We start from the raw sequence: 16,261 nt of genomic DNA, 5'->3' as shown, positions 1-16,261 counted from the left end.
AAATGTGATTCGGTATTAGAAATCTTTAAATAAAATTCACTGAATTACTCCAATTAAGATACTGTTCTAATGCATGCTGAAAAATCTCTTCATAAAAATCTATACTTACTACTGTAATTCTCTCCAAATCAAGACTATAAATTTAGTGCAACCAAAAGCAAAACTTAAAAGAAAATTTTGAAAATCATTAGGAAGCCTTTTAGCCCCACCAAATGTGAAAACACACCAGAAAACTATAATCAAAGCAATACATTATTTATTAGGGATGTCAAATACTTCAATGAAAGGATTTAAAACATTTCAAATCAGTGAGAGAAGAATGGACTTCAGTAAACAGTTGTTGGACTTCTGAATGAAAGTAGCTATCTTACACTCTTCACAAAAATCGAGATGTTACATGATAAATGTCTTAGAATACAGAATATGCTTTATATTTTGAAATAAGTCATAAAAATTGTCATTTTGCCTATACATATAAAACATCTAAAAAAAGACACCATAATAAAGTTAAAGACAAGTGACCCTGGGAGAAAACATTAGCAACAGATATCAAAGACTAATATCTAAACTATATGAAAAAATCCTAACAAATGAATATTAAAAAAAAAGTCAATCAATAGAAAAATGAGCAGTGTAAAAGGTAATATAAAAATATAAAAATGGCCTAAAATAAACATTAGAAGATGCCCATCCTCACTAGCATCAGATTTTAAAATTAAAACAATGTTTTAACCCATTAGAGTAATAAAAAATTTAAAAATCTAATATCAAATGTCCTTAATGATATGGGGAACAGGTACCCATTCATTACTGAAGAGAAACTATAAACTGTTAATAGCCATTTTAGAAACTAAATTAAGTATCTCTTTAAAACTGCCTAACTCGGGCCCAGCAATTCAAAAGCTAAGCATATACTACAGAGAAATCTTTATATGCACATAGTAATACAGGATGACATTCTTTCAGCATTGTTTGTAATTAGAAAAAAAGAAAAAGGAATTTAATTAAGATGTCCACTATAGGCTACACTGACTGTGGAACACTATACAAAAGAGATTAGATATGATTATACTGAAATAAAAAAACAAGTAGAAAAAGTTACAGAATGATACACATATATAAAAAACCATACATTTTATTTCCTGTAGCTATATATGTCTATATATATATATTCACAGAAAAAGGTATAGATGGAAAGTTAAATGTCATACTTCTAGAGGGAGTTGAGATTGAAGGTCACTGTCAAAAAATAGACACGTTTCTGATGTTTTTACAAGTAAAATATTGTCATTTACTACATCTGTAATTTAAATTTTAAAGACAAAGCAGTATGCACAGACTGATATATTCTAAGAAAAACTATACATACAAATTATCTTTTGTATTTCTTTCTCTCTCCCTTCCTTGATGGCAAACACAAAGGTTCTAGAAGACCACCTGCCAAAATGAAGCTATAATACTATCTAAATAAAACAATATCTCCAATAAAAGCAATATTCAACTTCTGTGTTCTCATTTGAAAAAGAGAAGAAAATTCAAGATTTATAAAAGCAATACAATTTCAGTTTAGAGCTTATTATTTTGTTTTAGTTACAATCTTCACATGGTACATGATTATATACTGGAATTTTGCCACATCTTTAGAACAGTTTTGGGGCAGGAGGAAATATGATTTTTGAAATTAGAACTTAAGTCCTTGTTAACATTTCAGTCAGTGGCTTTATTAAGTTTACAGACACTTCTAAAAGAAAAACAAGAGTACAAACCAGACTGCTTATTTCTTTAGCAGCTTACTAATTCTACCTTATACATTAAACAAAAACACTTTGATATTCAAAGTTATCCCTGACAATTTCTTGTGAGAAATGTTTTTCTGGAAATTATTCCGTAAAACCTTCTTATCCTAATGATATTAGCATTAAAATACAACCAGATGAATTTTATGAATGACAGTACTTTTGAGTAAAGTAAAAATTGCTTTTAGAGCACTATGCTTTTAAGAATTGCTTATTTTTAATTCATGTATTGCTGAAGATTTGAACCATGCAAAGAAATTAATGATGGAAAAGAGGAACAATCAGAGCTATCTGGTTTTTCAATGGTTATGAGAAAAAAGTAGTTAGCAGTTTCTTGCCAGAATGGTTATTAGTAAGGAAGAAAAACCTTTGAAGAATATCGTCATAGAATTAAGAATTTCCCTAACCTATCCTAGATATCTGTTCGACTGTCTCTTACAGCAATTTACCTTGTAATAATGCCTCTCACGTTCCTGATAAAAGAACAAATTATTTTAGAGAGGCAGTGTCAGAAAATCTTGATCTGTCACTGAGATCCCGAGCTGACCTTAGCAGCTTCCTCTTTTGCATTATAAGAGGGCTGAACTAATATTTAACACACCTTCCAGCTCTAAGAGTCAATGATTCATGTTTTCATCAAAGGCCACCAAAGAAGGAAACAAGCTTTTTTACTTCATATCACGAAGGCACTTTTATAACTATATTATATATCAGTTTTATCTTCAATATAATTAAGCAATACTTTACAGGAAACATCCAGCAGTTCTTATGTTACAAATATTTGAAAAACATGAGTTGGTAATAATGATTCAAAAAGTCATATATGAGTAACTGATGGGAAGAGACTCAAAACAGATCACTTGAGTAGATTAAGTCTTTAAAACAAAAGGCTGGTATTTTATTTCAAGTAAGTATTTAGCATCATTAATGACTGACTAGTCAGTAGTGCTAGCATTTATTTTTTTTTCACAATCAAACTTGGAAAACAAAATATGAGTTAAACTGAACCCACTTAATATAAAGATTTTGATTTAATCACTTAAATTTATTTTTATAGCAAAGCACTTTTTATATAATTTAAAATACACATGCTTTGATTGAAGAGTGATTGTAAATGGATCCAGTTTTCTTCCACCTGTGATGACAACTTTGTCATTTCTTCTAGAAGTATGGGCTCTGAAGAAAGCACTTTTAGGTGTAACTGAAAAGAAAAATATAATAGTTGAACATTTAAGAAAATTAAATTTTTATTTTGGATTCAACTTTTTTTACTAAGGAACATCAGAAGACACTATTCTGAATATTTTTTTTTCTTAAATTCTGCTTTGTTACCATCTTCCATTTCCTTTTCCTCTATTTTTTTTTTTTTTAATTATTATGATTTCCTTGATGGTACTGTCACTGTCTTAGTAGAAATGAAGTGGTCGTCACTCTCCTCCACTTAAGGACAGTCTTGATTCAGATCCAGAAACAAAGGTTTAGTTCTAATACTAAATCCACATTTTTGTGCTTCTTTAAGTTTCTCCTCCCACTGTAACTCACTGGTAATAAATGCCAGATAGGCCCTTTGCTTTATTTTCTAAAGATTTAAGTAACTTTATATTCAGAACTAAACTTGGTAAATTTGGGAAAGGATATAGAAACAATTTGTGGCATTTCTATTTTTTCATCCCGCATGCTACTATTTAAACATCTACTTTTTAAATAATTTTAAATAATTAGATGAAGTAAGAACTCATTTTACATAGTAATGGGAGAGGTGAAGAATCACATCTGCTGTCATTGAAAATCAGCATCATCTACCTCCTTCAATACATTATACTACTGAAATAGACATGAGATCTCCATATTAGTCATAAAAGGAACTCTTTTATGGCCCTATCACGTGAACTCCTTCAACAAACACAGAAGTAAATATTATGATTTCAGCAGTAAAACAAAACAAAAAATAAATATAAAACCTGACTTTCTATGATCGTAAAAAAACTGCCAAAATGTAACTACTTTAAAAAAGTTAAAAAGTTAGTATATTAAACAAATAAATGATAGATAAGTCAGGGAGCTGAGTCAAAATTGTACTGAGTATTCAAAAAAAAAAAAAAGACTACAAAGCTGATGGTCCAGTTGTCCAACAAGGTAGTCACAAGGTATAGGAGGCTATTTAAATTTAATTAAATTTCAGTAAAATAAAAAATTCAGTTTCTCATTCACTTCAGCCACATTTTGAGGGCTCAGTAGCCACATGTGACAAATGACTGCCATGCTGGACAGTGCAGATATAAAACACTTCTATCTTTGCAGAAAGTTCTATCAGACAACACTACTCTAGAGGAAGGCAAACTGGGAATACTGTCCTCCATTAGACTTACCTTTAGAAATAATGCAAGGTATGCCTGGGCTAACTCGAAATCACGCTTTCTGTCCAACATCATCCCGATCATTTTTAAGAAACTCTGCATAACTTCTACAGACCCGCCATAATCAGGAGACAAGCTTCGCAGCTCTGTTTCAATTCCTGATGGGCCCAATTCTTTCAGAAGATTAAGAGCAGCTTCATCTGCATTGAGTTTTCAAAAGAATTCAGTTATTACTTATAATTACTTCACTTAGAAACCTAGTTTTCATTTTATACCCCAAGCAACATATATTTATATTGCATAGGAAATTCTATGGCTTAATTTTTTTCTCTTAAGTAGTAGAATAAACTCCAAATTAAGTAAACATCAGCATAAATGATGAGAGCGAATACAATTAAAAGTACTAAAAGTACTAAACTTTTTTGTATTTTCAGTAATTTAAGTTTTTTTTTTTTCCTGCTATTAAGGTTGTTAAAGAAAATCTAGTGTGTGCCTAGCAACACACTTTAATATGCTTATAAATCAGAACAAATCTAAATATAAGAAGGCTATAAAAAGTACATACTAAATTATTAACAGTAGTTGCTAATGGGAATAGAATGAGGTGGAGAACTTGTTTTTCTTTCTTTTTAATGTTATAAAAAATTACAAAGTACCACATAATCATTAAGAAACACTAACAATGCAGAAATATACGAAGGGAAAGACCTCATCTTATTCTTACCCACCCCACATTACTTCTTTTCTAGAAGTAAAGCACTCTTATTTCATAGTCATCCCACGAATACATGCTCTATACACTTACAACTATTTTTATATGGGGCATCTGAAATTATAATGGCAATGAGTATGCTTTCAGCTTTTTGAAAAGGACCACCACCAATAACAAAAGTCTAATAAATTTTATTTTCTGTTCTTCAGTGTATACTAATAATGCTTTTCTTCTTTGTCCCCCTCATAATAGTACAAGTTACTCCTTTTAGGATTATGCTATTCTTCAGTCATCTACAACGGCCCATTAGTACCATTCTTTAACTTAGCCAATGCGTACCCGAGTGATATTGGAACAAAAACAAAAGCCCTTGGATCAGAAAACAAGAAAGTAAGTCAAAAACAGGAGAGTGATTGTGATTTTGTTAATTGCTTATAGCTCTATTTATCATTATTAGCTACTATTAGCTACAAAATTTAAATCTATTATTAACACACTCAAAGAAAATTTTAAGTTGTCTTTTTATAGGATAATTTGGGAATACCTGAAATCGCCTACGACAAAAGTCTCTGCTATATTGCAAACTGTTTTTGTAAATAAAAACAAAGCAAAATCTAGAAAAAAGTCTAATTTTCATGACAGAAAGTGTGATTTTCAAAAGATTATTATAATATCAATATTATCTGAGTTTACGGCATTAATTTAATATAATAATACAAAAGCTAAAATTACTTCAGAGTAAAACAATTTCAATCCTTTTAAGTTTTTACTATCTTCTTTTAGCTAGAGAAATCTGCTAATATTTCATCCAATTTCTCTTTACATAAAGTAAAAAAAGGTAAAGTTATTGGTAAAATATTTATAATTTAACTTACATTTATTATTTACCAGTCCTTCTTCAAGTTTCAAGCAGAAATCCGATTTTTGAGCCAAAATTCCAAGATTTACTACTTTAGACTTAAACAAAAACAAATACACATTATTCAAAGAACACAAGTTTAACCACCAAAATGTATAGTTCATAATTAAAAGCTATCATTAACTTACTCTGCATGTATAAAATTGGGTCTTGGTAAAGAACTACAAATGTATAATATAAAACACACACCCCTATACTTAGAATGCTCTAATTTGGGTTCTACCTGTTGGGAATCATTATTTTGTTCAGGTGCAGCATATCTGGGTATAAGGCCAGGAACTGTTGGTATAAAAAATGGTGCTGATTTGGGTACTTTCGGTGGTTCCTTTGGTTTATTCTTTTTCTGAAGAGAAAATGAGACAGGGAAAAAGACTAGTAAGTAATTATCTTGCCAACGGTTTCTGATATTTAATTCCAAATCAATTTTAAAACAAAGTCCAAAAAGTAACAGGAAAAAAAAAAAAAGATTTTCAGATTAGAATGCTAAAATAAAATCTCACCAATCAACATCACAGATATCCTTAAACTGGGCTTCCCAATGCAAACCTCTTGTACCCTTGCTGATAAGGCAGAAGGAAAATGACAGGGTTCAGGAGAAGCCCTAAGACACACTTAGAAATTTGGAGCCAGAGGAAGACTCTGCCATTAGAAGTAATTAGGTGAAAATTTTTTTGTGAAGCGTATTTCCAATTCTTCTTTTTTGCTGGAATTTTAATTTATTTTTTCTTGTATTTTTTAAAAGCAAGAGAACACTATTGCTCATTTATAAAATATTTCAAATGTTAATAAAATTCAATCAGGAAAACTTCCATCAGATTTCCCACTGACGGAAGTTAGTTTTGGTGACTACATTGCTACATATCGCTATCTCAGGAGCATTTGACGAAGAGCCTTTCTACGGTAAACTGCCTAATAAAGGAGTCTCACAATTTTACCTTACATTATTCCTCTTCTATTCTTTAGCAGCTCTGTAACCCTAGGGAGATTTGCTTTTAGAGAAAAAGCCAGAGATATCTGTAGCCTCAGGGAGGCACACAATAAAAGAAAATTACTACATGAAAGCAGGATAACGTATTGCTAATTACAGTGTAAGCACAGCCCTTCTTTGGTATGGTAGAGACTAATAAGAGTCACAGTTACCCTTCTAACTCACTGCTCTGTAGTTAGAAGGGATACAGTCACTAAGTTGTAAGTAAAAATAAAAGGCTTTGGAGGAGGTCCATACTGCTCTGAAAGTTATCCAATCTCCTAAAAAAATCAAAAGTAAAAGAGTTACCCATTGGAGAAATACAAAAATTCTAACTTTTTTCATTCAGTAAGAAATAAATATATGGAAGGGATAAGCATATTTCTCTCATAAAGATCATTCACTCACGTTTCTAGGTAAGTTTTTATGCAGAATAAACTATACCTCAGCAAGAAGCGAAGTAGTCCAAAAACTTAGCTCAGTTAATTGGGCATTATTCTGATTGCTCCCTTCACACTCATCGACTTATACTTTTTAATGTGCTGCTTTTATAGTTATTCCATTAAATAATCCTTTATAGCTGACAGGTTAGATAACATTATAGAGAGATTTCACAACTATGCTCCTGAACGAAAAGTGAGCAAGTAAAAAGAAGCAACTTAAACTTCTGTGAGGAAAATTAACACGTCAAAACTTCTGTCTCTTCTTACTCAAGACACTCATATCTTTTTTGGTGCTATTATAAAAATACTTACCATACTTTGTCATAGTTATCTATTTCACTCCTTATATGTTTTTTATGCTATCCCCCCAATGTGACTTAGCCCACACATCTCTAGTGAATGTGTATATCTAACCAAAACAAGTGTCATAAAAAGACACTTGTCATTATCAGAGGATAACCTCTGAAATTTTCTACTGTAGTCTATTCCTTTCGACTGCTTTTACTATTCACAAATGGGGTGGGGGTGGGGGTCATGAGACGTACTTTGAAAAACAATAAGTAATGCCATAATTGTCCATTTTTCATGTGAAATCGTAATTTCCTCAAGTACAAAGGGGCCAGGTTTTTTTCCACTGCTGTTTCCTTAGGACATTACCTAGAACCTAGTTCATATTAACTTACATGTCTGGACCTGACACAGCAAGCTCTAAACATCCTGTAGTTGGTAGAGTAGGGTATGGAATGATAAAGGGTAACTGAAACTTAATGAGGAAAAATCAGGCAAAGTCTTCTAGTCTCCAAATGACTAGCAACAGAAATATCACACATTATGGTGGCATTTTTTGTTTGTTTTAGAAGTTAAAAAAGTAGTTTATGGCTAGGTTTAAAACATCCAATTTCTAATAGTTCTGTAGTTGTGGGCTGTACTTTTGCTACATACAAAGGTCTGCTGAGTGCTCTCAAAGTCTCTCTCCCTCTATATGTGTACACACACACATATGCAAAGAAAATCTTCTGATAATCACACTGGATAAAACAAGATTAAACTAAATGGCATTCTCTTTACTACTTTAAGTATTAATATTAATTGCTCCTCCTAAAGTGCTCAAAGTAGGGGAAGCTATCTCTACTAAAGAAAACGCTTCTGGAACGTGTCTTTTGGGGCTAATATTAAGTGTACTGTAGTATTACCTTAATAATATCAAGATTAAGAAGGTTCTTCCACCGTGATTCAGGAAGGAGTGACAGAGTCACCAACTGCTCATTCAACTGTTCTGGGGAATCATACTCTATCATTTCATCGCTTGGTTCTATGGTTTCTTCTGATAATTCTACATCTTAAAACAAAAATTTTCAGGTAAAACAAATTAAGATTTTTATTGTATAAAAGCAATTTAATTCATTCCAAATCCATTAGTGTTTCAGGTAAAACAAATTAAGATTTTTATTATATAAAAGCAATAAAATTCATTCCAAATCCATTAGTGTTTCCTAACAGGTTCACTCTAAACTCTGTTAGCCTTCTAAACTCTATTTCGTTTCCTCATTACTAGACTCAAAACTGTTCTCCACTGGTTTACTATTAGATATCTTATCAATGCCATATCAAACATATTTTTGCAAAAATTCATGAAGTCATTCAAAATATTTCACATCAGTTAAAAAATACTTGGATCGAGTGCATTAAACTTTGCCTTCAGAAGTAATATCCCCATGTTAAGTTAATGATATTACACTTTAAAAATTCTTTTACTGTTGTGTGATTACCTTGAGTTTGACAAGTACCAGGAAGCATCACGACTGAAGGAACATAATCTGTGGGAAGTGGCCGTAATGAAACGACTGAATACAGAGAAATATTGGACCTGAGAAATAAAAACATAAATGTTTTAAATAAGTTTAAAACTTATAAAAATAGTTTTTTCAGAGAAACTTCAATTACTGCTAATAATCTCTACAATCTTGAATTTGGCTATAGATTCCAATCACTCACAAGTTAAGAAAAGATCTCAAAGATAGACAGTATTAATTTGAAAATGCCTTGATTCATGTCATAGATGTACATAAACATTCTTAATGGCATCTTTACTTTTAATGAAGTATTTATTTGAGAGATCAATACTGGGTGATACTTTTATAAGGTAACATAACCTCCATATATTTATATTATTCTGACTTATGTTAACCTTCATTTGAGAAAATGTAAGTAAAGGAAAGATGGACTAATAGAGCTAAGTCAGAGAGAGAATATGCTGATGAAATCCTAAGGATTGCTAACAGTCATGGATTTTCCCTTCTCTAGAATAGTCCTCTAAGTGGCTATGTTTCTGCTACCTGATTATGTACCATGATCTGGATAACTAACCAAGATGTAGCTACTTGTCCCAAAGTGGGCCAATCAGATTCTATTTCCCATACGTTATAAATTTGGAATAGAAAATAAAAATCGGGAATAACAGGTTCTGAGTTATATTAATAGTGGTACTATATACTCCTGCTGTTGAGGTCCCATAGCTACTATTCTTCTCTTGACTGTTCAAGCTTCACAGATTCCAAGAGATACTCCATTTTACTTATTAACGTGGCCAGAGTCTGTTTCTACTATACAGTGAATTTACTTTCAAATCCTAAAAATCTAATTATAAAATTTTATAATTAAAAAAATATATTTTTTTCTCTCCCTCGATAACAACAGTTAAAAGAATTAGACATCTGAACTTAGGAAATAGACAAAAGTTTCTCTAGACCCAGATGCTGAACCATTTATTTTGAACTCTTACACGTTCATCACGTGGAGTTGGAAGATCATCTTAAGTATCTTTACATGGTTATGAAGTTATGCAACTAGAATGAATCTTAGTAAGCACTTTGCCCACACTTGTGCCTTATTTTATAGAAAAAATAGTTTGAAGTTGAGAAGAGCCTGGCCAAGGCCATAAAACAGTATCAAGTAGTGGCAGGAAGGCCAGGGCCTGGCTGGGGACTCCCTTTTCCTAATATTTTTAAATTCACTTATCCTTTCTGCAAATAAAAGCTAAATATGACAACAGAAGTAATCAATCGTGTGGTTTAGAATACACATTTGAACAAAGCTATCTAAATTATCGAGCAGATGTTAAATCAGTCATAGACTTGTAAACTAACTCTCTGTGACATTTCTATTTTACAAATTAAAAAAAAGAAACAAAACACTAAATAGCAATGTTAGCACCTATAATTGTCTGACAATATCCTTCTCTTCCTTACCTAAACAGAATTGTATGAAAGAACTTACCACAGATAAATTCCAAGGTGGTCCACATGGGAGGTAGCCAGAAAATCTCCAGTAGGGGACATAGTAACATTGAGAGGAGCTGAGTCCAACAAAAAGCAGTCTATAAGACTATAAAAAGAATCAAGATGTTAAAATATTTAAACTCTACCAAAAGGATGTAATTCACGAAATATATTTTGTTAAAATAATATGGGATAAGAGATGTAGGAAAAATGCTTTTTTTAAATTGCCAGCACCAGAAAGATCAATATTTACAAAGACTTTTATCATCTAAGTTACTATGTGAAAATAATCTCTCTTAATGAGAAAGACCCAAAATACTAAATGGACTAATTAACCAGAGAAAGAGAATATAGGAAGAAATACTCCATTTTTCTGAAATGCCATTTTAGTAGACAACCTTGTGGGTAATTCTGAAGATGTCACATTTAAAATAAATCTACTATTAGTATTCTCTCTCTTTTTTATCCTAGTGAAAATAATAAGAGGCTTAGGCAACAGAAGAAATTAATAAAATGGCTGTAAATAAGAATAAAAAATTAGTAAGAGAAAAAACTTGAGCAATTGTTTTTCGAATAGGTAACCATGCTATACACGCAACATATAAAAAAAAATCTGTCTATAGAGCATAACCATAAAGTACTGCATGGAAATTAGTCACATAGCTTTAAAAGCTGGAAGAATAGAAAAGTTGGGGAGGAATGGGGAGCAATCACGCCCAGGTTCCAGGAGACTCAGAATAGGCTTCTCGCAGAATATAATGTTGGAGATGAGCCTTCCAAATGGACAGGATTTCAATGGATGTTGATGGTAGAGAAACGTATCCTGGTTGAGAGAAATGTGGAGGGCAAGACAAAGGAAAACACAATTGGGTCTCATGAGGAGTGCAGTTTGGTGCATAGGCATAAGGGTCTTGAATACCGAACATCTGAGTGTTTTTAACTTAATTAATAAAGAGTCACTAAAGGTTTTTGAGCAGATAGTGACATAATCTTCATTTTCATAAAAAAAAAAAAAATCTGCCATTGGAATGTAGAGTATATTTGAACAGGAAGAATAGTGAGGCTGTGGTAGGAATCTAACAAGCAATGAAAATCTGAACTAGGATGGTGACAGAAGGAAGTGACACAAGGTAGATTTAATGAGCAGAGCGAAGGCTGGCTAAGGGTGGAATACTTTGTATACTTTAAGAGGAGTATACTGATTTTAATTAAGACTGTTTTAAAAACTACTTTATTCACTGAAGCCAGTACATTATCCATGGGAGGGCACAGCAAAATGACTGAAATTCAGAATCAACATTAAATAAAACATTTCAAGAACAAAATAATAGCAGTTTTCTTTCTTTTTTTTTCCTTTTTCCTTTTTTTTTTTTTTTAGTATTCCATGCTAGGAAGTACTTTGAGCACTTGAGTCTATTAATTTAATCCTCACGACCCTATGAAGCAGATTCGTCCTTTCTATAAAGATCAGAAAAATGAGGCCCAATAAGATTTAAAAACTCACTCAAGGTAGAAAGCAACTGAGCCAGGACTGTCACTCAAGCAGTCTACACTCTTAATCACTATAAACTCAGTAAAATCACTACTGAAGCTAAAGGTAAAACAAACAGCTTGATAGCACACACACGCCCTGGGGATGTCTACACTGGTGACTCATGGTACACACTCTGAGTAGCTCAAATGTAAATGAAGACTCTCTAGTAGAGTTGCTAAGTGACTTGTCCATGATGAAATCTCTCTCAATTTGTTCAGAGAATGATTAACAATGTAAACCTTAAGTAAAGAATGTAAGATAGGAAGACAAGACAAAACTAGGAGCACTGAAAACAAACACATACCAAAGTGTCCTTAGGACAATGACCGCTGTTTAATTCTCAGTTATGGGGGAAACAGTGAGTAATAAACCTGTCTGATTTCTGCTCAAACCTACTCTAGAAGCTCACAAGAATGGCTTCTCTTGGGGATCCAGAGAATCGGAAAAAAGAATATACTGGTAAACACTTATTATAGGCCAGAGACTGTTAAATTATTTGTTAATACATTTAATCTAAAAAATCCAATATATAAAGATGCTATCCCAATATGTAAAGATGACAATTAAAATTAATAGAGCAATTTCAGATCTTACTATTTCTTGTCATAATATTTGTTCATTGAAAGTGTAAGCATGTGAGGGGTGAAACTTTCTAACATGTTTACAATTTGTTAAAAACAGAATCTACTGTTTGAGCAAATTTATTTTATGTGATACTATAATTGTTTTGTCAAATTTATTATGCAACTTGATTCCACAGCTGCTGTGTGGGTAGAATGCTCTTCCATTATGTAAAAGCCTCAAATTGAGGAAGGTGGTTTTCACATACACAGCATATTTTACACACATTAGTTCATAAAGCATAAATGTGTATGCAGGCCCAACCCCAGACTACCATATAGTGTCCTGCTAATCTCAGAGAATGAAAAATCCCATATAAGTTACATATATTTTGAGAGAAATTCCCATTCTAAGAAATCAGGTTTTCAAACACAAAGCCCTGCATATATCAGTAACACTCAGTAAATCATTTCTGATTATAATCTGAACAAATGTAGACAGTATGTAAAGTGATAGCATCGCTTTATATAGAAATCTAATAAATAGAACATAGGGATGGTTTTACCTCGGTGAGAAATGCAAAACAATGTTCTATTCTAATTATTCTCATGTAATACTTCTCAGAAAGCAGTGGTGAGAGAACAAAATGCAAAATTCTATTAAAACTATTTAATTTTATATTTTTCTCATCCCCAAAGAGTTCAATCTTAACTTCCAATAGACTGAAAACAATCAGAAATAAAAGGTGGTAGTGGTTAGGAATAATGGATAATTTCAAGGATACAAAATTTCAACTCTGCTTTTCTGAAAACCCTATAAATACAAGAATGTTCTGCAGTTTAAAACAACTTTACAATTTCAGTTCCAATATCCTGCCCAGCAAAGAAGAAATTAGTCAAAATGATGCCTGGAGGTTTAAATGAAGCCAAATCTGCCATTCTGGAAATCTAGGAGATTGCTAATGAGGTTAAACCACAGCTTGAAGGAAAAATAAATGAGAATTATGATGAATTTGAAGCTGTAGAATACAAAACTCAAGTGGCTGCTAGAATAAATTACTATAAATAAGGTAGGAGTAGGTCATACTTATTATATTCACATGAAAATATTCAAAGCTCTTCCTCAACAAAATCAGTCTTTGACACTTACTGGTTATCAGAATGACAAAAGCAAGACAATGAGCTGATAAGCTTTTAGTAGCATGTTCCAAAAGTGCTCTGATTCCTTTGCCTGGCTACTGATTAATGATTTCTGCTAATAAATGTAACTATCAAAAAAGAAACTTAAAAAAAATTTTTTTTTTTTTTACAGGAAATAGTTTAGTACCTATGCAATTTGTTTTAGGTAGGCACAATTCCAGATGGATACATCTGTATGTTACCACACCCAAAGGTTTACTCATAAATAGCTTCACTTTTCAGGCTATGTAATGAGTATATTTATTCTCTAAATATTTAACATGTTACATAAATGACAAAGCTGCTTACTGAAGAAAGAACTCGGAATCTCCAAAGGTTGCCTGCCATATTAATTATGGCTTAAAAACCAGGGGAACCAAAAACCCCAACAGTTATACATGGTTGTATGATAAAATACTGATCCTCACTTATCTTCTGCATCAAGAAAATCAGTTCATCCTTATAACATATGACACAACCTGAGCTAGGCTGATATCACAACTGTTGAGAAATCTGTTTCTTTCTCCTATGCTTACTGCAGCAAAATGTCATTTTCAAAACTATGCTACCTTAGGCAAATCACTTAACTTCTCTTTGAGCCTCCATTTCCTCATTTGTAAAATAGGACTAATAACGGTAATAATACCTACAGCCATTAGGATACAAGGGAAGATGAAAAATAAAAGCACATAAAGTGCCTAGCAGCTCATGGTGAATGTTAGCTTAGTTGTAATTAGGCAGCAGCAGTTGTGTGATATTGCTTTTCAAGCTTTCTCATTCATTCCACTCTAAATCTTAACCAAAGTAGTACTTATTTTTGTCTTTATTAAAAATATACTTTGGTTCAATTGGTGTAGATATTATTGCATTTTCTTTTAACAATCCCTGTGACTCATTTCTTGCTCTTATGTTTCTCCCAGCTTCGTGCCTCTGTATTCACTTAAAATTGCCTCAGTGTTCACCTAAAAATAAGATAGAAGAGTTGAAAATCTACCAAATTTAAATCTGTTCAACTTTTTACTAAAATAAGAAATTCAGCAAAAAGGCTAATGCTGAGTCAATGACTGGTAGCTTTGAATGCTTTCAGATCCTAATTTTTCTATTCCAAAGATAAACTTGCAACTTTAAAGAAATATTTTGCAACTTAGTACTATTGAACATTAACTTATCACTCCCATCCTATGTGAACTAAGACTACTAAAAAGGAAAATGAAAAAGGCATTATGTCGACTCTATTACTTGTACAACTTTCCTACTGTAATTAAAGCAATTCAAATTATAATGTTCCTTTTTAGAAAACAGCAAAAGTCTAAGAAGCAACAGACTACCAATATTCTAATGACTTTTAAAAAAGGTTATTTAAAAATTAAGAAAGTACCAACTTTAGGTGAACTTTTAAAGTCGGAGGACACAGCCAACTAAATAGATTTTGCTTTACTCAATTTTAAGTGAAAAAGAGTACACCTGTGGAGAAATTCCCAAGTCATGAGAGCTAGAAACATTAGCAACACTTTTGTTTTGCATATTCCAAATCTGGTGTGTATGGTGGATGAATGGCTGTGCCTCATTCCTATATCAGACTTGAAGGGAAATGAGTACATCAGGGTTTTTCCTTTCTAAAGGTCAAATTGCTTTTAGGTATGAGCTTATCCAATTCCTCAGAAGAGTATGTAGAATTGGACAGAGCTTAATTTAGAAATATTTCAGAAGATTAAAAAGTACCATCTTCCTTCTCATTTTTCTCACCAATGTCTTTCCTTATGGTATATTCCTGTTAAATTAGATACTTTGCTATTCCCAATACTCCTTTTACAGTTAATCTAAACAAGTCTATGTTAAGTGATATGATTTTAAATAGTGTCTATTCTTACATAATTTTTAACTACAAGCTCGCTCTTGCTTGCTTGCCTGCGTGCTCTCTCTCCCTACTGCCATGCATGTGCACGTGGTCTCCACTGTTCATATTATTTAACAGAATTAGATAATCTTTTCTCTTCAAGTGCTGTTTTAGTAGCAAGTTTGAATCTATGAAATAGATTTCTGAACACTGTTGGGTTTTACCCAAATCTTAAGTCACACGTTTTCATTACTTGAAAGTATCTAAAATGTTTTCTTTCAAGAATTATGTTAGAGACAAAAAATATATAATATACATAAAATTAGGACTTTTGACGTTTTTAACTAAATTCAATATGAACAAAACGATCAAAAAACCTTCAAAAGTTTGCAGTCCTAAAGTCTGAGCTGTATTTTGAAGTATCAAAAAGGCCAAATGAGTTTTTTTAAGGTTTATGCATCTCACTTCTGTATCTCAATTTTGCAGGAACAGAAAACCTAAGAGAGATTCCATTTTCCTCATTCTTATTTTTTATGGTACTACTCTCTGTCGTTTAAGAGATCAAAAACACTCCAAGGATAAAATACTATGAAGTTAGAAAAATCCCTGAATACATTCATATTCAAAGAAGCAGGTAAAAGACAATGACTGAGAAATCTTCTGATAGAGATTAGGGATT

The 16,261-nt window shown here is 32.0% G+C and overlaps 1 protein-coding gene and 1 pseudogene across 1 annotated transcript in view; one reads left to right on the top strand and one right to left on the bottom strand.

Annotated features, from left to right (window-relative positions):
- Nucleotides 1-234: 234 nt before the first annotated feature.
- The window catches only part of WDR36 (WD repeat domain 36), a 37,938-nt gene continuing 21,911 nt past the window's right edge, over nt 235-16,261 (bottom strand). The window contains exons 17-23 of the mRNA XM_006913276.3: nt 10,471-10,578; nt 8,964-9,061; nt 8,388-8,533; nt 6,008-6,127; nt 5,741-5,822; nt 4,166-4,353; nt 235-2,997 (exon numbers count right to left, since the gene is read on the bottom strand). Coding sequence (XP_006913338.1) covers nt 2,848-2,997; nt 4,166-4,353; nt 5,741-5,822; nt 6,008-6,127; nt 8,388-8,533; nt 8,964-9,061; nt 10,471-10,578 — 892 coding nt within the window. The 3' untranslated portion in view covers nt 235-2,847. The remainder of the gene's footprint in view (nt 2,998-4,165; nt 4,354-5,740; nt 5,823-6,007; nt 6,128-8,387; nt 8,534-8,963; nt 9,062-10,470; nt 10,579-16,261) is intronic.
- On the top strand, nt 11,777-16,256 carry LOC112480621 (annotated as a pseudogene).

Source organism: Pteropus alecto, unplaced genomic scaffold, assembly GCF_000325575.1.
Source record: "Pteropus alecto unplaced genomic scaffold, ASM32557v1 scaffold20, whole genome shotgun sequence".
In the NCBI taxonomy this organism is placed as follows: Eukaryota; Metazoa; Chordata; class Mammalia; order Chiroptera; family Pteropodidae; genus Pteropus; species Pteropus alecto.
The sequence above is the reverse complement of the archived record's forward strand: the minus strand, read 5'-3'. Positions and strand labels throughout refer to the sequence as shown.